Genomic DNA, 24,011 nt, shown 5'->3' on the forward strand with positions numbered 1-24,011 from the left:
TTCTGGAAGCAGTGACTTGGGTAACTTCCAAGCATGAAGTGCTGTGCCGTGGGATGGGAGTAGCAGAACTGGCTAAACTAGCATGGAAGCAAGAAATTCCGAGCGGTGATTTTCTCCCGAAGTAACCCCTTGGGTTTTCAGTTACAATAAACACAGCTTTTTTCTTAAAATAGTTGTCAAGCTGTACAAATGTTTGGCCACGTGACAGAAAGCTGAGGGCAGTGTGGGATAGGATCAGGACTGGTTCTTATTGTTGCTTTTCTGAACCAACAGCACCTCATGATGAACTTGCAACTTCGGGAAGTCCTCAAAAGGAAACACTGAGGTGTCTGCTGTCGAGAAAAAATATGGCATTTTCCTCTAGAACTGGCTCTTCTACCTTGCCAAAACATTCTTAGAAACAGAAGGCAAAAGTTTGAGATAGAAAATGGTGATTAGACAGCAAATCCTGTGCCTACAGGTTGCTGAAGACTAGATGGGATAAAGGTTTCAGTTGATACAATAGTGAAGAGCAGTGTGGTTATTAATTATTTGTTTGCTAACATCTTTTGGTAGCTGATCACAGAAGATAATTTTCACTCTTGGATGGTTTCTTCAAGTCAGTCTTAATACTGTTACTGCTTTCCATGATACGTACTTGCTCAAGTTGGCAGGTCCTATGATGGAAACTGGTATTTCTTTCAGTCTTTCTTCTTGTGAATTCTACTGTGTGAACTTCACACATGCTGACCTAGAACAAAGGTGGAAAGCTTTGCTCTCTGTTATCTTAGTATTGGCTGGAAAACGTCCCAATCAGGCTTTTTTTTCTGCTTTGATAAGGCTATATTTTTAAATCACTGTTTGTAGTGCCAGTCAGATGATTTTTTTTTTGTTGTTGTTGTTTGAAAGCAAGATTAGCCTGGAAGTACGCTGAATTTTTAAGCAGATAATTTATTAGCTTTGGTATTTGAAGTTGCTTGCCCTTGAACAAATGCAATGTTGCATCATGCTGGTGATATCTAGGCCTTCTGTTTACAAGGTGCCATTTTTCTGGTCCTTCACTCAGCATCAGTTTTGTCACCTGCAGCATGGAGATACAAGAAATGTCTGCATTTGACAGTGATATGATGTTCTAAAATGCTCAGTGTTTAGCCTCTTTGTGAAGTAACTAAAATGCTTGGTTCTTTCAATTTTTGGAAGAAATGCACAAAATGAGGCATGCAGAGAACATGTGTTAAATATATGAATATTTGAACTTGAATGCTGTTGCTGAGCTTGAATATGTAGCTTATCACAGGTGCATCTTCTCCAAGCTGAATAAATTGGAAAGTGAGAGTGAGGAAAAAGTTAGTCACTTTGTATCTGCCACTTTGGAGATATAGGACTGATGTTCTTCGTGTTGCAAAAAGATAGAAATTATGCTTTACAGCAGTTCTTTTATGGGATTTATTATTTTATGAAATAGACCACTGTAGAACTTGGAATTGAAGAATTCATTATCTTAATCCTTGCATCTTAATAATTACTATGCAGACTGTATGATGATGTAATTATTTACTTTGTATCCTTCAAGGCTTGTAATAGCAAGTTGCAGGAGAGCAACAGGCAATTAGAATGTGTCAAATGTGGCTTACCATAACTTTCAGTTATACTCTTTAAAAATTTAATGTTGATTCAGTGCACAAAGACAATATCTTAATTTTCAGGATCAATAAGTTACAAGAATAGACTAAGCTTACTTAAACTTGATTTTTTTCCTTTCCTTAAATACAGTTACAACTGGAAATTAATTTCCTGGTCTAGACAGATCATTTAGATCAGTTCAGTATATTTTATTATGCACATAATTTAATGAGACAGATTTGTAGTAAATTGCAGCAGCTCTCCATTCAGAAAATGCAGAGGCTGCAGTGTGTTGTCTTTCTGGGCTTGTTTATCCATGTGGTGGGAGGGAGGGTGCACAAAAGGTGAATTGTCCCTGCAGCTGCAGAAACAGAGCTGGGCAGTTCAGTCTTGGCCCTTGTGGTTTTATAGTCCCAAACTTGAACTGTCTTTTGCACTGCTGGACACTTGGTGTCTGTGCTTGGTGTTAGACCAAATGGAAATCTTGGTCTGTGGTGTTCCTGCTCCAGTCCAGCTCCTGTGCTGTGCTGGTCAGTTCTGGATGAGATAAAGGCTCTCAGGATTCTGTGAACCTCTGGGGTGTTGCAAAGTTTGCACATTTAGGGTATTTGTCAAGAAATGTGTTTTCATGACTAGATAAATAACTTCGTTATATTTTTGCTAGCGTTATTTTGACACTTCTGTGTAAGTTGTTTTTAGGGCTCCCAAAAAATCTGTTAGTAGATATCACTGTGTTTTGGTTCTGGAGGTAGTTAAAGGCAATGGAGGTTGAAGGTGGTAAAATGTGTGAATTCTGAGGTGTCTGTGGTTCACATCACTCCCTTCAGCTCACTAACTCACTAAGCAGCTCCCTCTGCTCCCTACAACGTGTCAGGGCAATCAGGTGAGGATGAGAATCCCTTTAACAGCTCTCCATTATGAAACTTGTGTGTGTTAAGGCTGCAGAGAAATTCACTCACCAGCCTGTTTACAAGGGTCCCTTCAGCAGCATTTTTTGACTGAAAGGAGAACTTTTTCAGGAGAGCAGAACTGCCCCCATGCATGGGTTCTTTCTAGGTTTTGCACTAGAACAATGAAACTGTTGAGTGGTTGTTTTAAGAGTGGAACAAGAATGCTGCCCATGTGTTTATGTGGTCTTACTTTGTTTTAAATGAAGTGCTGTGCACGTTTTGTTACCCAAGTGGGTTAATGTTACTGAGCAGATAGGTGGGTGGATTCTTTATTAAAACTGGGCTCTAAATGGAGATATTTGTCCTGTCTTGAGAAGTCAAAAAAAAAAAAAATTATTATTTTTTTAAATCTCAAGAGTCTCCATGAAATGATTTATAATATCCCTTGTTCAGAGTAACTCTAAACTTACACTGGCCTGGAGAGAAGGGGACCACAGAGACAAACCTTCCTCAAAGGAGAAAGATCTATAAACTGAAACATGTAACTATTTTTGCTGTTCTGGGGGTTTTCTCCAGTGATGTTTTATGCTGTAACATTCTTCACGTTCATAAGCGTCAGCGATCAATATGCAGGGGTGGTTGCATTATGATGAGAAATACTCAACCATCCTTAATTTTGCCTTCAAAGAGAAGCGTTCCTAAATGATTAATTATATATCTACTGGCACTTGTGTCCAAAGCCACTGTGCTTGGAGTTATTGATTACTTCCCGCCTTCCCTCTTACAAATAAGATAAAACAGATCCTCAGGAAACTGCTGAGAAGTGACTAGTTTTATAACACAGTATTGAATTATTTTGTTTTTTAGCCCTGTGGGTAGAAATGAGCTGATTTATCACTCCTGATCAAACCTAGCATTATGCATCATGCATGGAGAGGTGTGCAGAACAGAATTTTGTCATTTTTTACAATCATGGGCCATGCAAGAGTTTCCAAGGGAAGGTTACAGATTCTGAAGAATGCTGTACCAGGTACTCTCATGTGGAAAAATGTCTCAGATATTGAGTTAAGAAAAGAGAACATTTACAGAATTCTGTATGAATTTCAATGTTTTGCATCAGAAAATATTAATCTGCTGGAATCAAGTTTCCTTACTCTGTTTGTTAGATTTGAAGGAAGTTCTGCAAGCCACTATCCTTGGCTGTAGGAGAGAATTTTGGCTGAAGTGAAAGTGGGGAATAGCCATTGGTTCCATAGATAATTGAGCACTATTCTGGGAGGATATTTTCTGTCCAGTTTCATTTTTACAATTTTTATGTTCAGTAAATAATACTTCTGGTAGCATCACTGGAGCTTTGTGCTGGGGACAGTGATTAGTGTGTGGGACAATTATTGTCATTTGTTCTGATGCAGAAACAAGTTTTGTGGCCTTTACTAAAGCCAGACTTGCAGTGTTCCAGTTGTCTCTTAATTCCTGTGAAGTGCCATCAAAAATTGGTATTTCTGAGAGAGCAGAATGCTATTCCTCCTGCCATAAATCAGTTTGGCTCATGTGTTTAAAGCTAACCTTTCAGATGTTCATTTTGTTGTCACCATTGTTTCAAGTGCTGGCACTGAACTGTCCCCAGGCCATTTAATAACTCCCAGCTATGTTGCAGGGACAGCTGCAATCTCCAGAGAAATGGAAAAGTGACAGTGGGCTGGGTGTTCAGCTGATGCTCTCCACCCAGCCTCTCTGCACCTAAAAACAGATTGGAGAAGGAACTTGCCCTTCTCTTGCTGTGGTTCCAGAGAGAGCTTTATCTTGCCAAGACATCTGGAAGATGGTGTTACATTCAAACTTTGGAGTAAGAAGCAAATCTCACTGGGCAAAGAAAATCCTCTTCTGGATTCTGCTGTCTGTGTAGCTGTTCTCTGTCTGAAGAGATTTTAAGTGCATAACAGTTAATCTAAATTGCCAATTAAATTTGCTTCTTGGCTAATTTTTGTAGATGTTTTAGATCCAATGTTGCTGTTAACCTAATTTCATGAGTCAATTAAGATTCATCCTTGCTGCAGCTTTCATTCAGAGATGAAGCACTGCAGTTTGATGTTTTCAGGAGATGTGTATGAATCAAACACACATGAATATTTATCTTCCAGTTCAAGTTATTTATTTCTATCCCTTGAAGTACTACAGCTATGTTTTATTTCAGCTGGCAACTCAAGAGACAGTGAGATTGGCTCTTATTCCACCAGTCATGTTGTAAACAGTAATGAAAATGTTTTTTATGAGGAAGGTCCTAAGTGACTTTTCCCCTTTTTTCCTTCTTTTTTTTAATTGCTTGCAATTTTTCTCTTTTCACTTTAATAAACTGAAATGATTTTGAAATTTGCTGTGGAAGTGCACACCCAACAAAACCTTGTTAGGCATGTGAAAAAGCTGACGAATGTGCTAGTTCATGAATTTTTTGGTGGCACTCTAATTCCAGTCTGTTGAACTCCTAGCACCCTACCTGTTCATGCTGGTGAACCTCTGGTTATTTGCATGGCTGCTTATTGATTCTGCACTTGGTTTTACTTAAATGCTCCTGGATTCCACAAGTAGATTCAATATCTGTGTAATGAATCAGACCAAGTGTTTTATATGTCTTCTAGAGCTAGAACATGGGCTTTCAAAGCATTAAAAAAAAAAAATTAATTTAGCACGATGATGTCAGCAAAGCTTTCCAGAACTGCTGCATGATGAGAAATTTCAGCTTGAGGTCTGGAGGAAAAAGGCACTGCAGCTGTCCCCAGCCAGCTTCAAACCTGAGCTTGCTGAGCCACATTCCAGCCCAGTGAGCCACTCATTGTAAATGCTGGTCTTTCTAGAGAAATGTAAATGTTTCTTTAAGGAGGAGTAACTTTCAGTTATCCAGCTGGGTCTTTGTTGAGGATTAACCTGGAAGAACGAGTTAGTGTGGAGGAACTAGTCCAATTAACTTACTCAGGGTAGTTGCAGGTTTAAACTCTTGCAGGTTGCTTAGGGCTAGAAGTTTGTGGGTTTCTTTAATTGATGTATAAGTTCCTAGCATCCAGAATCACGGTGACAGAGCACAAGCTGGTTGTTTTCATTATTTTCTCCTAAAAAATGAAATTTTGAGAAGGAACAAGCCTACGAGGTGACAAATTTGAGGGATTGCTAATTTACCAAGATAAAGGCAGTGGATTCCCACACGCTGCATTTGGAAAGCAGCCTTGAAGGTGGAATGTGCATCTCCTCTCAGAGAGATGCTCACATGCACGTCACAGAATGCGTGGAGCAAATTAGGCAGTTTATAGAGCGATTCGCAAAGTCTTGCGCTTTTGTTGTCCTGGTTTTAAAAATAAGTTCAAGTGGGAGGAAACGGTTTAAAATAGGAATTGTGCAAAGTCTGGGACTGATGTATTTCTGGAAGAGAGTTTGTGTGCCTTCCACTGCTGGGACTTTGACCTTGTAGGGGACACTGTGACCTGCAGAAAGCTTTGGACAGCAGAGCGTGCTACTGGCAGCCAGATCTCCTGGTACGTGTCACAGCAGAGTGTCACAGCAGAGTGACAGGTTCAGCTCTGGGCCTGACAGACCACTTAGTGTGACATTATTCACAACCAGCTGATGGGCAGATATGTTTCCTTGGTCATGGGTCTGTGGCTGGGGCTGTGGGTGGTGTGAGCAGTTTGTTACAGTCTGTGCATCAAGGCTGTGGGAGTCACTGACAGAAGGGAGTTTGCTCCTGAGCTTCCCTTGGGACCTGTCTTGTGTTTAGGAGCAGCCTGTTTGTTCCCTCTCCTGTGACAGATGGGTTCTGCAAGGCAGGATGTCAATCTGAGTATTTCCCTCCCCTCTGTAGAACCTATTCAAGGTGTGGATGTGTTTCTGCAGTATGTATTTCAACTTCATGCTTTGTTTTGTCCTTTGACTTTGCAAAACATCCTCATATCCTTTAAAAAAGGGTCATCATTCAGGATTGTGTGGCCTTTTCTGATAAACGGTGAGAATTTAAAGGAGTTTTAATGATTATCACAGAATCATAGGGTGGTTTGAGGTGGAAGGGGCCTTAAAGATACTCTCATTCCACCCCCCTGCCATGGCAGGGACACCTTCCACTATCCCAGGTTGCTCCAAGCCCTGTCCAACCTGGCCTTGGACACTTCCATGGATGGGACAGCCATAGCTTCTCTGAGCACCCTGTGCCAGGACCTCAGCACCATCACAGGGAAGAATTCTTTCCCAATTTTTTCCTCCTTGTCCTGTCACTACATGCTCTTGTAAAAAGTCCCTGTCCAGCTTTCCTACAGGCTCCCCTCAGGTAACCTGCTTTTGAGTTGTTGCACTAAACCAATGACACTTTTTAACAAGGATACAAATCAGGCTCTGTGCCCATTTGTAGTTAGTTATATTTCTATCCCTTACCCTGTTATGGAGTTTCTTCCTTGGGACAGAAGTGGCTTTTTTATTTCAGCATCGTTACCTGCATTTCTAACTTGTGTGATTGGACAACATAATATCTTGTTTGACCTGTTTGTGAATGGCTTTGCAACATCACCAGGGTGTAAAGCTTATTTCAGAGGAACCACACAGGTTGCTCTTTGATTAGAAGATGGCAGAAGCTCCTGCAAGTTTTTTACTTCACATTCTATGTTTAGCTAGTTTAGGTTTGCATATTTTAGGCTTTGGCATGCAAATAAGCAAAATGACTAGAAAAATTAGCTTCTGCCCAAATAACTTGTTTAAGACATGCTTCAGTGAGTTATGTTAGGCTTAGTTGTTTTCTATAAATTGCTTCAACACTCATCTTTAAAGGTAGTTTCAAAGAGTGAAATCTTACTGTGAATATTCTGGACAAAGTATCAGAAAATCTGTCAGAACAAAATATAAACTAATACAGCTGCAGTACAGATTTACCAACCAAAGTTGTACTGTTGGGATGGGTATTACACATTTTTTGGCTGTTTTTATCTGTTGTCTTTCAGTCCAAGCTTCAAAAATAGCATCACTTCTGTCGGGAAATCAGTTTGATACAAAAATAAAAACAAATGCAGCTGTTTGTGCTCATGCACACAAATCCCATAAATCAAATTAGTTCATACCAATCCGTAGCCTTAAAATATGAGGAAGTAGATAAGCTTTGTTGCTTATCCTGCAAACCACAAAATCTGTACTGGTTGTGGCCAGGGGTGTGTTGTCATCATGAAACGAGGAATTTCCAGTTCTTTTAAGGTGTCTCTACTTGCAGCTTTTCCCTGCTATTGGTGAGCAGTGTGGCAGTGCAGCTGGGCTGAGATCCCCAGGAAAAGCACATTTCTGGGTGTCTGTGCCTTGAGCACCCAGCCTCAGACCCTTAGCCCTGTGAAACCCACTAAGATAATTTCAGTCTGTAAACCAGCAAACCTCAACTGCTAAAACACTGTTCTCTCAACAAGTGAAGTCTGTATGGGAACCTGTTTGTTACATTCCTAATGACTACTGTGTGTGTAAGAAAATATCCAGATAGACTTTGTGTTTCTTGTACACTGTAGGACTGAAAGATGAGACCATGATAGGATGTTTATCTTTGTGAAAGATTTTCCAGCTGGTCCTGAGCTCCTGAAGGTCTGTGTGACACAGGAGTGTTGCACCCTTCCTTCAATGGCAATTTTGATAAAAACTGCTAACCACACTTGCTGGTGTGCAAGTGAATTCTTCTGAGAACATCAGGGACATGGAGGAGGAAATACAGATTACAGATACTGAATATGAAGCAACCAGGATGTTTTTGTCTTCTGGCATTTCAGCTTAGCTGAAAGTAACTTCTGCTGTTGCTCTTAGTAAGTGAACAGGATTTAATCCCAGCTTTTTGGCTCATGAAAGCTGAATGATGTTATCACTGTGTTCAGCTACATGCAAATTCATGTTCATCTCTGCTGTATGAAAGAACTGAATGTAAAAAGTGATATAAGCATGAAGTTATTCCTAGTGTAACTAAGCAAAAAAAATTATTTTATCCTTTTAAAAATGTTCCTAGCACCTTAGGACAATTTGTGACTGTTATTTAAAGCGACTTCAATGAATATTTTGTTCTTTAGGTAATAGTTACAAAGTGTATATAACTTACAGGCATATAATTGAACTTCTATTTTCAAATAGCAATGAGCTTCAGGTGTGGTGTGAGGTGGATGTCAGGAGAGCACAACATAGCTCTGCTTTTCAGTTGTCTTTGATTCTGGTCACTTCATTTGCACTTGGTGGGTGTTTTTAGAGGAAAGCTTCATTGTCTCTGCAGTGAAACTGCATGCTGTGGGATGTAGTTCCACTTCACAAATCCTTTTGTAATGCAATTATTATTGTGCAGGAGAGGGGAGAGGCGAAACTGGCATGCATCTGCATGACCTTATTTATTCTAAGTCTCTTAATGATATTTGACAGTTTTGTAAGTCATAATTTTTATTTCTTGGTACCTTCTATACAAAGCTAAGCAGGAAAAGGGAAGATGCAAGAAAACATGGAGAGAATAATGTAATTGCAGTGCTGATCATGACAGGGCTGTATCTTGTACATATATGAGTTTCCTTCTGGAAATACTGGCTGCTGTTTTGCTGGAAGGATGCAATGCTTGCAGACAATTGAAACCATAAATGTCTTGCATCTTCAAAGGTACTTGTAAGGTGAGGACTTGTAAATATGGTATTGCTGGTGCAGAGATTGATAGAAAATCCTATAGTAGCAAGGAAATGGGAGGTTCCTAAGGGAAAAGTGACAAACTGAAATACCTGGCCTTGAAAGACATAAAACACTTCAAGGCAAACACTGAGTTCATTAATTTAAATGAGTTCCATAATGGACTGGTTTAGCTCCTCCCTCTGAATGGACAGCTGGAAGAACTGTATGTATGTGAGACATTCAAACAGCTTTTGTTCTGGGCAGGGAGGAGAAAAAGACTTGAAACACAGTCTGGTTTCTTGCAGAGAAGAAGGAATTGGCTTCAAACATGGTAAACTCTTCTCCTAAGAGCAGAGTGCACTTCTGGCTTTGTTTCTCTTAATTGGAATGGAATTGTGCAAGTTATAATTACTCTGGAGAAACTACTGTCACTACAAAAGCAGTGAAATCTTCAGGGTCAGAAAAAAATTGAGGCTGACAGATTGAGGTTGTTTTGGAGGAGATATTGATAGCATTGCCATGCTGTCATTTAGCATTGTATACTTGGCTCATTGTTGGAAGCTGGTGAATGTTTGTAAGAGTGGAAACGAAATTTTCTTATTCTTCTCCTTACACTAAAATTGGGCAAGGTGAAAATGTTTGTGTTACACCATTGCCAACCATCTGGAAGAAATCTAATTTAGTCTATCCATAAAGTAGAGCTGGAATGCTTCATAAATGTGTAAGTTATTTGCAGAGTGCGTGGTTCTGCTGAGGAAAAGTTTGTTGGTTCTTTACATTCCTTCCAGAGGGAAAAATCTCCAGTTGTCTCTTCAAGAGTTCAAAGCAGTAGCCTGACAAAACTTCTTAGGGTCACTACATATTGACTGCATGATGTACAGTCAGGCCAAACATTTTCATGCAGTAATCAGATTTTGAGGTACAAAGGTTCTTTCTTGTTCCCAGCTTTCTTGGTTAAGGATGCAGTAAGGCATATCCTCTTGCTAAGGAGAATTTCTGGTTTTCCAGCTGGCTTTTTCTTCTGTCAGTTCTCTGCTTCTTCTAGCTGTACTTGCCTGAAATTTAACTTGCTGTAAATAAGATAGATTTTATTGTAATGTATATGAAGTATTTATACAGAGAGAAGTGTGGCACAGTAAATCAGCTGTTCTCATGGCAGGTAGTAGTTGTCTTCAAAATTACTGTGGTATCAAAGAAAGATGATTACTTATGAATGCAAAAATCCATTTCTTGCCATGGGAAGAAATAGGAAAATTACTATTTGTCAAGTGTGAGTGTTTGTACACAGGAGAAATGTGGAAGCTGCTAATTCTGTTTCCCTGTCTTGTCAAATAGATCATCTAAAGCAGCTGGGTATTTGCAAAAGAAGACCCTGACAGCACACAGCTACTTTATCTCTAAATCAAGTTCAACGATGCATTAGAGGAAGCTGCACTGGCTGCACAGAGATTTCACTGAAGGATGAACAGTGAAGAAGAGTTTTATGATGCCGTTACGGGTGAGTGACGGGCACAGTGCCAAGGGGGAAAAATATATATATATATTGCATTTTGTGTGTGGTATGGGGCTGGTAATGTATAACTGTTAATAATAAATCAAAAGTAAACTTCTGTTGGTAAAACTTGTAGTGCTGCCTTCTGGAACTAGAAAGGGAAAATTATAAGTCATGTTCAGGCTTGGAAATGAGGGGGTTTTTCATTAAAGCTTAATGCTGGTTATTATTTCATCACTATAACAGTCCTTTAGTGGCCAGGTCTTGCTTTAATTTTCTGTGAAAAGCAATTTAATAGCAGCTTGAGAAGTGATGCTTTTAAGACCCTTTGAAAGGTGAAATATTTTATGTGGGTTGGTTTTATTGTTATTTTATTCTTTTTTAAAATTTTTATTTTAATGGAAAACTTGTCCTAAAGAATTGAAGTAGAAAATGTTTTTTCTAGTCAGAAACAAATTACTGTAAAATGTGTTTTCAAGATATGGAGCCAAAAGTCTTTGCAATCCTGTTTTTTCTAAAAAAGCAACCATGAATCACTTCACACTTGAGCAGTGTATCAAATAGTACTTTGCTTTGAACTAATGAGGATGAATAGCTACTTATAAAAGCTTTAGATGGTGTTAGTGGTGGAATAAAATGCTTGAAGTATTTTAATAAAGAAAAAGGAAATCCTCTCGAAGATCTCAAATAATTTCAAAGTTTTCCACTGAAATGTCTCTCGAGAAATCCTTTAGCAAAGGTGAAATGAGAAATATTGAGTATACGGTGGTTAATGTAAAATCACAAAGAGATTTTACAGAGAAAAAGAGAATAATGGTAACTGCAAGCTGAAGGAATGGAAGTAGCATGGTAGATAGAAGTGGGTAAGGTAGACATGGTTGGTTGGAAATTTGTGTGAGGAGTAAACAGAGGGGGCTGGGTGAAGCAGTGTGAGTGACAGCAGACTGTACAGGACTTGTCACAACTATGTCACAGAGGAGAGGAGGAAATTTGGTTTGCATTCATGCCAGCTAGGAGTGATGAGGACTAGTACTCCAAATTCATCTGTAAAATCAAGCCAGTGTACCATTAAAATCTTGAAAACACAATGGGTTATTTCTGTATGTCATTAGTAGTCTTTCAGTTCCAAGAGCTCAGGGTCCCTGCCATCAATGAACTAGATTTTTTTTCTCCACTGAAAAAGGTGTGAAAAGAAACGTGCTTTTAAGCAGGAGGTCTGTGTTGTACAGCTTTGATGGTGATGCATTCTTTTGTCCCTTGCTGCAGAACTGCACAGCTCTCAGTGTTTGATTTATCTGCATTTAGACACTGTGGTTTTGTCCTCTTTCCTCTTCTTTTTCCCCTCTATATCAAATGGTTGATTCCCCCTTTAAGTGCTCCAGGTGGTGGTGACTGAGCTATTGTGCAGGAGATGTTCTTGTACCTGCAGTTTTGGCTGCCTCTGCTCAGAACTGGGGTGTTGTGTATCAGTTCTGTGAGCACTCCTTCTTCCATCCTCATCGTGTTCTTCCACAGGGAGGGATGTGCTGGCAGGAGATAAGTTTATATATATATATATGTATTATATGTGTTCCCTGGAGCGTGGTACTTGGTTTAAGAGGAATGCTAAGTTTGGAATACTTTGCTTCAGATTTATTCTCCCTCAGGAGTCTCTGTCTGTCTTTAAGGACAGGTGCTGAATCCCTCTCCCCAGCTGGATGCTTCAGGAGATGCTGATAGTCTGATGAGTTACTTGCACAGACCTAGTGAAGTCAGACCTAGTTCTTTGTAGCTGTGTCTTGTCCAGGTCATACAGAAATGTGACACAGAGAACAACTGTAAATGGGCCTTTCTGCGGCCATGTTGATGTGTGCAGTAAGTCTGTGCTTCTGTTAGCACTGTGTGGCTGAGAAGCTTCCTGCTTCTGGCACTGTCCCCGTCTCATCCAAAAGTGATGTGTGCTGGGTGGTTGGGAATCATCCTCCTGGCAGCTGGTGTGTCCCTGACTGGATGATGATGGCACTCGTGAAGGTGCAGCATGGATTGGGGCATGGATGAATCGAGTTGGTGAGCAAGAGAGTTTCCATGGAGAGAAGTTTCTTAGCAGTCAGAGGTTATTAGCATTGCTGACACTTGACAGCCTTACCTCATGAATGAATCCTTCTCTTGGGAATCCCTTGGGAATGTTGCCTGTGGTCTCACTTAATTCCAGCCAGCCCAGCTGTCAAGAATCTGCTTTTTCTCAAATTCCAGGGGCTGCCTTCTTTGAGGCTGGATCAGGATAAAGGTGGTCAATTCTGTGATGAATTTCAGATTCTTTGAAATTTTTTGTGAGACGAAGAGCATATAGCTTTGATCTTTGTCACCTTGGGTGTGTTAATCTCATCACAGACCTTTTAAAGACTCTGTGTCTCTTTTAGAGCTGTATTCTCCATTAATATTGTCAGGTATCTTTTTGCCAAAGTGTTTTGTGAAAGGGTTGCCACAAAGCAGGAAAATGCCTGGCTGTTTACCAGGGTAATTTGTTTTTGAGAACATGGATAGTTTAATTTTGCTTTTTTTAATATTAGCCTGCATTTCCATGGAAATCTGTTCTGTGCCCATGATTTTCATCTGGATAATCCAGTCGGGTGTATTTGTGAGGGTAACGTTTTCTGTTGCTTTCACATGGGGAGGAGGAAGTGAGGTATCTGCCAAACTGGTATGTTTTCATTATGTCTGGATCAGACTGAATCAATGGCTGTGTAAGTACTGCAGACGTTGTGAAAGGCCAACCTGCCTCCCATCAGCTACAGCCTGTGACGATGGACTTCTTTTGGAAAGTGGAAAATGGTTTATTTCTGGCAAAGAGAGAAAAATACCTCTTGCTTCACTTGCTGTCTACACTTCCAGCATGTTTATCCCTATTCCCAATGCCTTTTTTAGGTCTGAAGGCTCTCAGTACCAAGGTATTTTGATTCCCTTTCAGTCCTGTCAGCCAAAGCCTAATTAGTACTTAGGGAAGTTGCTGACTGTCCAAAGGGGAGGTCTCGTGTCTCTGTCCATGACTCACAGAGCCAGGGCCTCTGCTGCCTTGGCTGATGTGCAGCACAGTCTGAGTGGACTTGGTTCATTTGCAGGATGTGGAAGAGGAGGGCTAAGAGAACTAGAGTTACTGGCAAGTCATTTTTCTTTAAGCTCTTGAAATAGATTTATGTTGGCACCCGACTTAAGTATTTTACTTTGAAAATTTGACTTTTTAAAAACTCTCGTTTCCCTCTTAACACATATAAAGTGGAACTTCTGATTAAGCTAATTGTTGACATTATATTTCTGTCTGTGGTCCCCTATCCTCCTTTTAAATCTCCATTTTTATCCTCACTCCCTGTGGCTTTTCAATATGAAAACTGTCCTGTAAGTAAATGTTACCTACTCAGTTTCTCAAGTTCAAAGCTTTATGGGCAGCTGGTGTAAGGCTCTTTTTGTAACTTAGAAAAACTACAACAAACCATTTCTGTAAGCTGTTTTTCTTCCAGATCTGCTTCCTCTGTGAAGAACAGGGTCTGAATGGTTCTTCATAGAACTGCAATTCGTAGGACTTCATTGAGAAGCATCTTCTGAAACTTTCTCAGTGGGCTTGGAGTGGATAAGTCATGTGATGCTAAGGTTGAAAGTGTAGTTGAAAGTCTGTGATTATCTGGCTCTGTACCATAGTGGTTTTGGGGTTTGTTTTTGTTTGGTTTTTGTTTTTTTTTAAGTAATTAGGTGGAAGTGCAGTCTAATAAAAGCAAACTTACCCTTCTGATATACTTAGTTTTCTGGAGCAGGGATTTATTTTTATTGTTTGTCTGCAGGACGCTGGTTTGAATTGGCATTAATTCGCTTACCAAAGACATATTGTTGTCCATAAATAATACATATACTTGAATCTATGTTTCTGTTGTGCTGTACAGGAACAGGACAAAACAATTCTGAATCATGGAAACAGAAAAATTAATGTAGATACAACATAATGACCATTTTATAGGATTTGCAGGGTTTCAGGTACAATGTAAAGACTGAAATTACAGTAACATTTTTCAGAACTATTCCCCTATAAGTGAGTGGACTATTCCTCTTGTGAAGCTTTACTTTTACTTTTAGGTGTGTTTATCTCATTGAAGTGATGCCATTCCTTGCATGGTGTGAGCTTGATCAGTTTTTTGGGTGAGGGCACATGTACCAGAAAGCTCATTCTTTTTTTTCCAACTTTATACTTAAACTAATAAGTTATTTTGCTCGTTGTACTGAAACAAAAAAGCTAATATATGGTTAGAAATACCATTTTAAAATTATAAATATTTTGTTGTGAGTTGACTGAAGTTTTTTTCAGTCAAGTGTTTCAGGGTAGTCTTCATTTTAATGCCCTGAATCGATATGTGACTGTCATGCTTTCCAACTGAGTACTAAGAGTGCCAAGGTGTGGTTATTGCTGTATAATTACATTCTTGTGACATCAAAACAGAGGAGACAGGGCAAGACATGACATCACCCATTACACCTGCTGTTTACCAAATAATCCTATCAGTGTGACTTCCTGGTGCTCTTTTGAAATGTTGTTGCCATGGTCTTGGTCCCTGAAAAAAGTGCAGCTTTTTGTTTTTGGAGTATGTGTCTTGCATGAATTGGTCTAACACAGCAAAAGCAGCCATTGGAGAGGTTATTTAATACAAAGTTGAAGTACTGCTTTTAAAAAAAGTTAATGGCAGAGGATCACAGCGTTTTAGTCTGTTTAAAATTGAAATAATCTTCATCACAACTGATTTCTTTACTCCATTAGAAGTGTTTACAGGCTTTGTAATATTTCAGAATCTTTCTGTGTCCTACAAGGTACGAGACAAGGGGCTGCACAGGATGTGACAGCTGGAATGAAAGGAATCCAAAAATTGTTGTGTATTCCTTAAAACCGTGGCAAAAATTGTATGCCAGCAAATACCCAAGTTTTCATGCTGCTTTTTGATTTTGACTCTTAAATTGGAAGCTGGAAACTAAAGTCTTTCTTGAGGAAGAAGTGACCCTTTTGGCACTCGGAAAGAATTTAATGATCTTAGAATTAATTTCAGCGAAAGTGGTCCTTTATGACACTGAATGATCAGCAGTGTAATACTGTGGCAGTTGTGAAAACTGGTCATTTTAGGGTGATGCTGTTGTGGTTTTCAAGGTTTTGTTTGTGCAGTCAGTCTGTGTAGCAGCACTTGATGTGGATTGTGACCAAGTGTGTGTGTGGAGGTGCATATAATGCTTTTAAAATTTTCTTATTCAAAGCCATATGCAAAATTTGTCATTATGTATATTATAGATATAGAAGCTAGAAGCTTTGCTCTTCAGATTCCTGGTGGTTTAATATTTTTGGGATTAACGCTGTTCCAAGCATGTTGGTGCACGCTGGGGTATGGTTGCAGTGATGTTTCCAGTAGCTCTGGACCAAGTGGGTGGATTTGGGACACAGGAAATGCAGCCACCTCCTGTAGCTCATGCTGTGGGTCACCTGTAGAGCTCAGGGAATGATTCATCCTGGTGTCCCAAGTTCCTGCTGCAACCATCAGGGAAGTGTTACACAGTTTGCACATGTGGATGGCAAAAAAAATCTTAATATCCTACATTTGTGATTCCAATTGCCTGGGTGGTAGCCCCTTCTGCATTGTGAAATGGCCCTTTTCTCTTTGCTTTTTTTTTTTTTTCCCTTGCCTGTTAGCAATGTGAGTTTAAATAATTTAAGGTCTTTGAGGAAAACTACATAACTGAACTAAATTATTGTAATTATGCTGCAGCTCTGAGAAAGAGACAATGCAGCTAATCTGATTAGGAGCTACTCCAGAGCTTTTAAGATTCTAAATTAGTTATATATTCAGCAGTGTGAAAAATGATAATTCTTGATTCTAATGCAATAGTTGGCTCATAATACTCCTGGAAATTAGGTCACTTAATAAAGGGTTTTCACTCTGATACTCTGTAAAATAAACTAACCTGGTCTAAGTGTACTTCAGATGTGAGACTTACAAAATGTGCATGACACTCTGTGGCATGGTAAGGTTCCTAAGAAAACTGTTGCCTTTTGGTTTTTATACAGGCTTTGACTCTGACAATTCTTCAGGAGACTTTTCAGAAGCAAATCACAAAGTTCCAGAAATGCTTGATCTAGATCCACACCAAAGCAATAGGACTGGAAAGCATAATGGACAGACAGAGATCCAAGAAAATGGAATTAAGAGACACAGGTAAACACATAGAGCTGCATAGGAGATGAGTGGTGAGCATGTGCTGGCTCCTGTCTTCTGGGGTGTTGCTGTTCTCATGGCAGAGGATAATTCTCTGGAATTGATAAGTCATTTCATGTGTCTGCTTCCTGTGCCAAGTCCGGGGTGATGCTTTGCTTCCTTTATAAGTGGCTTCAATACCTGCAAAAGAAAATGGCTTGTTGTTCAATGGGCTGATAATGACAGTTGGTTTTTTTTTTTCCATTACAGGACATCATTACCTGCCCCAATGTTTTCTAGAAGTGATTTTAGTGTGTGGAGCATATTAAAAAAATGCATTGGACTGGTAAGTTAGCTTGGATGAAGCATCTATGTTAGTTCTTCTAATGTCAGCTGGTTCATTTTATTGCTTAAACTTTTAGACACAGAATAATACCTGCCACATTTTGCCTTTTTTTTTTGTAGGAAACAGTTTTAAACTCCAACTCTCCACATCTCAACATTTATTTAATAACAATATTATTTCCATATCTTGTTTCACTGTTAGAGCATGTGGATTGGCATTTCTAAAGCTGTCCTTTAAAAACTAGGCAGAAGCCATTAAAATATAGTCAAATACGTTTGATTGACACAATGCTCTCCTACCTGCTTTTTTTTTTTCTTTACTTAGAAAAATGTGATTTAGGGCTTTATTTTAGTAATTGATGTAATCTAGGAGATACAGTTGTACTGTCAAAACTCCTTTTGGTGGGATGAGTGACCTATCTACTAGAAACTTTTGCTTGGACCAAATCAGTTTAAGTCAGTTAAGGTTAACATTTTTCTTCCCTTACTGCCAAGGTGAGGAAAATGTTGTATTAACTTCATCTGGTGGCTGACTTAGCCTTCTGCTAAGTTTTAAGCACTTACATTAATGCTTTGGCACTCAGTCATGAGTGCAACTTTGTAATTAAACAGCCAAATTTGCTTGGATATAGTCAAAGACCTGGGGAATTGGAAATCTCTGCGTGAACTTTGTGTCTGTCTTGTTTCCACATGTGAAACCAGAAATGGTCTGACACAAATAACAGGTTGCTTAAATAAAGTCACTAAAATCTGTTAGAGCAATTCAAGTACTATTCTTTATGTAACTGTTCCTTTCAAAAACTAATTCATGGTTGCTGCAGTACAATAGATAGATTTTATGCAAATAAGCATGTGGGGCTTTCCAAGAAGTGTGTGGCATTTCAGTATCAGCACGGAGCTGGCTGGCACATTATTGCTGCTACCTATGGAAATTTTAACCTCTTCTGCTTTACACAGACCACAGCAGAGAAGGTAACATTCTTTATTAATTTATTAGGTTAGCTGGATCAGTGTTTTAAGCTGTTTTTTCAGATTGCAAGTAGGGTTCTGCAGTGCTTGCAGCACTTTTCAGCTGTAGCATTTTTCAAATATCCTTCGAGGAATACAATAAATAAACTCACCCACAACTTACTTTCAAAACTCTTGCTGTTACCAGTTGTTAACTTAGTATTGTCCCTAAGGAATTCACCTGCCCTTTGGTTTTCTAGGAGCTGTCCAAGATTACAATGCCCATTGTCTTCAACGAGCCTTTGAGTTTCCTTCAAAGGATAACAGAATATATGGAGCATATATACCTCATTAATAAGGCTTGTAGTCATGCAGATCCCCTGGAAAGAATGCAGGTAAGAACCCTTAGCACCTTCTGGGGAATTCAGAGTAGGATTTGGGACCTGGCTGGTCTCACAGCAGGAGAGTGAATATGGTGATACCTGTGTGTCATTAATTTTTTTACTGAAGTGGAACTGGGGTGTTTACCTTGGATTCTGTGTTTCTGTAGTCCATACCTGCGTTTCCCAGCCTGCAGGAGCTCCTCAGTGTCACCTGTACCTGCTGGCATGATGCAAGAAGTCTCATGTGTCCTAGAAATAGTTCTTACCTGGCACTAGGAGAGCAAGGCTGTGTTCCCAATGAGCTGAGGGTGGGAGGCAGTCAAAGTGGGGGAAAAGTAGATTTAAAAAGCTAGGCTGATCTCCTAGAAGTAGGTGGGGCAAAGTGTAACCTGCCAGAATTTACCATGGAAAATAATTCCTGTTGGAAATGAGATTTTTAATAAGTGCTTATATTTCCCCACTTCTATGTCATTTATTCTATGGCTTACAAATATTTTGGCCTTAAGCAATATAAAGCAATTCCTTTTTGTAATAATAATAATGGAATACTGTAATGTGCAACGTATATTAAACTCAAGAGTTTTAATGTAATATTCTCATAACAATGTGTTCTCAATTTGCTTACAGGCTGTAGCTGCTTTTGCAGTTTCTGCTGTAGCTTCTCAGTGGGAGAGAACTGGCAAACCATTTAACCCACTGTTAGGAGAAACCTATGAATTAACCAGGTAACAATTTCTTTAAATTGGGAGCTGGGGCTGTTTGTGTTCTTGAGTTAGCAGACTCTCACACTGGTTTGGTTGTAGTAAAATACCACTAAAATATATTTCTGAGTATAGCTAAAATTCTTTTCCTCAAACTATCTCAGAATTTCTTAGAAGCTGTTGTAAAAGCTAATAATTTTATTTTTAAGTTTAGGCAGAGTATTCTTTGAATTATTTAGAGAAAAATTTTTTCATATTCTTCCAGCAAAGACATTTCCTGAGCAGACACTATTAATTAATTTAGATACTGTTTTGTTGGTTATGTCAGAGAAATTAGTCTGAAGGACTTCCAGGTTCCTCAGATAAATGGGTGTTATGTCTGTTGTGAAGAACAGAATTTTCTGTGAGACCTTTTCATCTGCCCAAAGGGTTTCTGTATTTTCATGAGTTATTTCAGTGAAATTACTTCAAATGCTTTTCTGGGTAGAAATCTGGTTTGGGGTATAAAAAGAAAATGTTCAGAGTAGAAATCATTTCATTAATTGTAAATGTGTCATGGAACTAGAAAAGGAAAAGTCTCACCTTCCGTTTAATCTAAAAATAACTTCCCATTTTCTTTAAGTATCAACTCATTGCTCTTGCAGTATTAAAAATATACTTACTGTTTAATGCTCTTTTTTTGTTGTTGCCAGGGAGGATTTAGGTTTTAGGTTTATATCTGAACAAGTCAGCCACCACCCACCTATTAGTGCATTTTATTCTGAAGGCCTCAATAAGGACTTCATATTTCATGGATCAATCTATCCCAAACTAAAATTCTGGGGCAAGAGTATAGAAGCAGAGCCTCGGGGAACAATTACTTTGGAGCTTCTGAAGTGAGTATGACAAGTAAATAACTTTTAAAAAATTATTGGTAATAATCACTGTGATGGCTTTTCAGAGGTGATTACCTAAAAACCCCTTGCTGAAGAGGTTGTAAGAATTGATTTACAAGTTAATTTTCACTGCTTCATTTCAGAGCTGTATTTTTAAGTTATGTCATGCTTCCATAGCTGTAGCAATTTGACCCAGTTTTTCCACCATGAAAATTAGCATTTCTTACAACTGATTGCTACTGAAAGCTAGTGCTGTGAAGGCATGTAAAATTTAAATGGAGAGATAAAATTCTGTTACTGGGCTGTTCAAGCTCATCTCAATTTTCAATATTGCTGTTGGTTTTGGTGTGAATGTTTGTGTGGAAAGAGCTGCATCTCACAATAACTATTCTGTGTGATAAGGAATCAGGAGAAACTTGTCAGGATTTCCTTAACACTTCCAGAGAGGGAACAGCTTCCTACTAAAATCAAGAATGCCTTTCCAGATTGCTCCCAGGCTTGTCTCTCATAAGTTACGTGATGTCCCATGAGTTGTTTTGTGCCCTGGTGGCACAAAGACTCTGGAGCTTTCCCAAGTGGGACATGAGGATGCACTAGAACAGTTGCAAATGAAGTGTTCTGCAATTGGTGCTTTTATAAAAGCCTTTCTGAGGTCTAACTCTGAGGTGGTTTTGAAATGTTGGCTTAAGAAATTTCTAGGCATTTGGTTTCAATAAAAAACCAACTTGCTTGCTATAGCAAGCATTGACTTTCCCTGTACTTTTTTTTGGAAGTAGTTTAATTTTTGAGCTGCTGACATCTAATCTTCCAAAGTTTATTACAGATAAATGGTGATGGAAATAAAGGAAATTTCTTCTGAATATAGAAGGAGCTGTGAATGTTAATGCAGAACACAGCTGTTACCAAAATAATGTTTGTTCCTCGAGACTCTTTATTTAGAAGTCTATTAAAATACTTACTGAGCCTAATCAAGGCTGAGATTTAAATTGGAATATAAACAATTAAAGCATTTATTTTAAATAATTGCCTCAAGTTAGCAGCAGAAGTTGAAATCAAATTTTGAACCTCTCAGTGCTGTGATTCAGACCATTCTGTTGCTTTGAGGAGTCTGAGAACTGCTCAAGGCCTGAGTGAACAAGGAGCTGCTTGGGAAGCAAAGCTGTGAGTCAGTATTAAATTGTGCCTTTATGTTAACCATGACTATTTCTCAGAGCATTAGAAGACACTTCTCCCTCACTTCTCCAGCACAAAAAATGCTTCAATTCATCAGCACTGGCCATAAGTGCCTTGTGTTGTGTTTTGCTTTATGCTGTGAAGTTTTGCTGTCAAAATAGTTCAGGAATAAAACTGTGTTTGAAAGGCTGGTGGGATGAATTTGAGAGATTCTGGTGTTTTTTCCCCACTTGAAGAGTAGTCATTGCTCTAAAGACTGCTTGAAGAAAAGGAGCTGTGAAAATAGTGAGACTTCAATGATCTGTTATTTCTCTGTACTGGAAAATGACAGATGGAACATTAAATAGGAGTGTTCTCTCCATACTCACTTGAAATGGGAGTACAAGACATTTGTTGCAGAGGACACTGCTTTTTCTGTATTGTTTTGTGTTAAAATAGTTTAGAACTATCCTGAAATGGGTTGATTGCCAACCAAGTGACTTCAGTATTTCTCTTACCAGCATTGAAAGATGAGAATAGCTTTGACTGTGCTAGAGACAGTAGGAATCCTTTTTGTATAACTTTTTGATCATTTATTGAATAATGTCTTTTAAGGCTATATAATCATTAATTCACTTTCAAAGCTTTTCACATGACATTAAACCAAAAATTGTTTAATTAAACCAAGTAGAAAAAATCTTCAATTCTAGGACTTTTCCTTCTTCTCAGTAAATCTTTGGGGAAAGGATGGAATTAAATAGTGAACTGGATTTTGAAATGTCATGTTTGTGGAGCTTGAAATAGTGCTGTTGTGTTCCGCTGGTGTTAATCAACTAAAAAAAAAAGCAAAAACCACTCACACCCCAAAATTACCTTCAGTGGCACTGGAACAGTCCTCAAATACTGATGAGGAAATTTTTGACATATTTGTGGAAACCACTTATGCAATTTAATGCTGCTGCTGCAGCAATTGAATAGAAGACATTATCAGGCATTAGTTTGTCTGTCTGGTTCTCCTGCAAATACTGTTTTATCACTTGCAACTTAAAAAGTGCAAATGAAAAAGATGAATTCCTGGACTTCTCTTCATGTTGTGCTGAAATTTGTAATCCAAAGCACAGCAAGTGTAAGACTTATGTGAGAAGGGAGACAAATAAGGTCAATATCACTTTATTAACTTGCACTAATGTTTGGATACAACACATTGTTGGCTTGTAAAGAAATTCTGTTTCTCTTTTGTTTTGAAGTTAAGTGCTGGCTTTTCCGAGGAGTGCTAAATATTTTGCTCTGCCATGAACAGAATTGAAAACAGGCTTGCATTCCATCTCAAGCTCAAGAAAATTATTTCTTTCTCTTATTTCCTTGACAGGCACAATGAAGCTTACACATGGACAAATCCAACCTGTTGTGTACATAATGTAATTATTGGCAAACTGTGGTTAGAACAGTACGGAGTGGTAGAAATTGTAAATCACAGGTAATGCTGATCATGAACCCAGGGATTGTTGTGGTCATTTGTGTTACAGAGCAGATTTTGATTTTTTTTTTTTTTGGACACTCAGGAAGCTTTGTTTTGTAGCTCCAAAGTCTTGTTTTTTGTTCTTTTTGTGGGGTTGTTTTTTTCTCTTCTCCTGACACATGCAAACTATCCCTGGGCCTGGGCTTCTAATAGTATTAATGTATAATAATATTAATGAAATGGCACAAAGCCAGACAGCCTATGGAGTGTAGAGGTTTTACATATGTGAGTTACCCATCCAAATTCAGCCCCATTTATAGAGAACAGAAATTAAATTTAATTCCAGAACCATCAAATGGAATAATTGTCAGAGGCAGATTGGACCTCTGTTGTGTTGATTGTGATTTGTCACTTTTTTTTAAGTTTAGATAATAGAGATTGTCTTAAATTAAGGATACAGCACAGAAAAATAACTGCAGAGTGGGTGAACTTAAAGTGTGTCAATTGCTCTGCCAACTGCCTGTATAAAACCTTTTTACTTACATAAAATAAATTACCTTCTAAATGATGAGGGAGGGAATTTTGGGAGAACTATTACTCCTGCACACATTTCTCTGTCAATAAATGAGAGCTTCAATCCAACAAGCTGCTGTTTGATCCTTCTCAATACCATCAAACCTGTGATCCTGTCTCCTGTACTTGCACAAAATTTGTTAATTCTGTGGAATTAATTATATACATAACTAAGCATCAGCTAACTGTAACTATATTTAAAAAGCTAAACAGGGTAAAAAAGTAAATTTTCTGATGTCTTTAGGGGCTTGCTTCTCTAAGCATGTACTTATTTCCTCTACAGTACTGGAGATAAATGTGTCCTTAATTTTAAACCGTGTGGACTGTTTGGAAAAGAACTTCACAGAGTAGAGGGATACATCCAGGACAAGCAGTAAGTAATAAAAGCCTCTTGGTCTCTCTGTTTTTGAACACTGGGGCATTTCTTTTGCTGGCATAGTGACCACAACTGATGTGACTGTAAAGTTGCTACCAGTGTAGATTATAACCCATTTTTGTTCTCTGTGTATTAAACACCCTGATCCCAGGATGATCATTTTAAGCATTGTTAGAAAAAACTCTCCAATCCAGGTTTTGGAAATAAAGGTATCCAGGGAAAATGCAGAGTAGTTTCACTGTTGTACAGTCATAATTCCAGCCTTCAGTTTAAAATAATGAGAATGTGGTTTTTAGAAGTTTTTTAATTAACCCAAACCTGTTTTGTGACTTTGAGTCCCTGTGTTACAATTGGCTTTGATGTACCCACACTCATTTAACAG

At 38.7% G+C, this 24,011-nt stretch overlaps 1 protein-coding gene across 2 annotated transcripts in view; it reads left to right on the plus strand.

The window, feature by feature from the left end:
- OSBPL2 (oxysterol binding protein like 2) overlaps positions 1-24,011 on the plus strand; it is a 33,338-nt gene that overhangs the window by 1,480 nt on the left and 7,847 nt on the right. For both annotated transcript variants that reach the window (XM_085079397.1, XM_085079398.1), the window contains exons 3-10: positions 10,467-10,629; positions 16,691-16,838; positions 17,088-17,163; positions 18,371-18,505; positions 19,121-19,218; positions 19,887-20,069; positions 22,591-22,698; positions 23,537-23,626. In XM_085079397.1, coding sequence (XP_084935523.1) covers positions 10,593-10,629; positions 16,691-16,838; positions 17,088-17,163; positions 18,371-18,505; positions 19,121-19,218; positions 19,887-20,069; positions 22,591-22,698; positions 23,537-23,626 — 875 coding nt within the window. In that variant the 5' untranslated portion in view covers positions 10,467-10,592. The remainder of the gene's footprint in view (positions 1-10,466; positions 10,630-16,690; positions 16,839-17,087; positions 17,164-18,370; positions 18,506-19,120; positions 19,219-19,886; positions 20,070-22,590; positions 22,699-23,536; positions 23,627-24,011) is intronic.

The sequence above is a fragment of the Lichenostomus cassidix genome, chromosome 20, assembly GCF_008360975.1.
Source record: "Lichenostomus cassidix isolate B80296 chromosome 20, HeHo_3.0, whole genome shotgun sequence".
NCBI lineage: Eukaryota > Metazoa > Chordata > Aves > Passeriformes > Meliphagidae > Lichenostomus > Lichenostomus cassidix.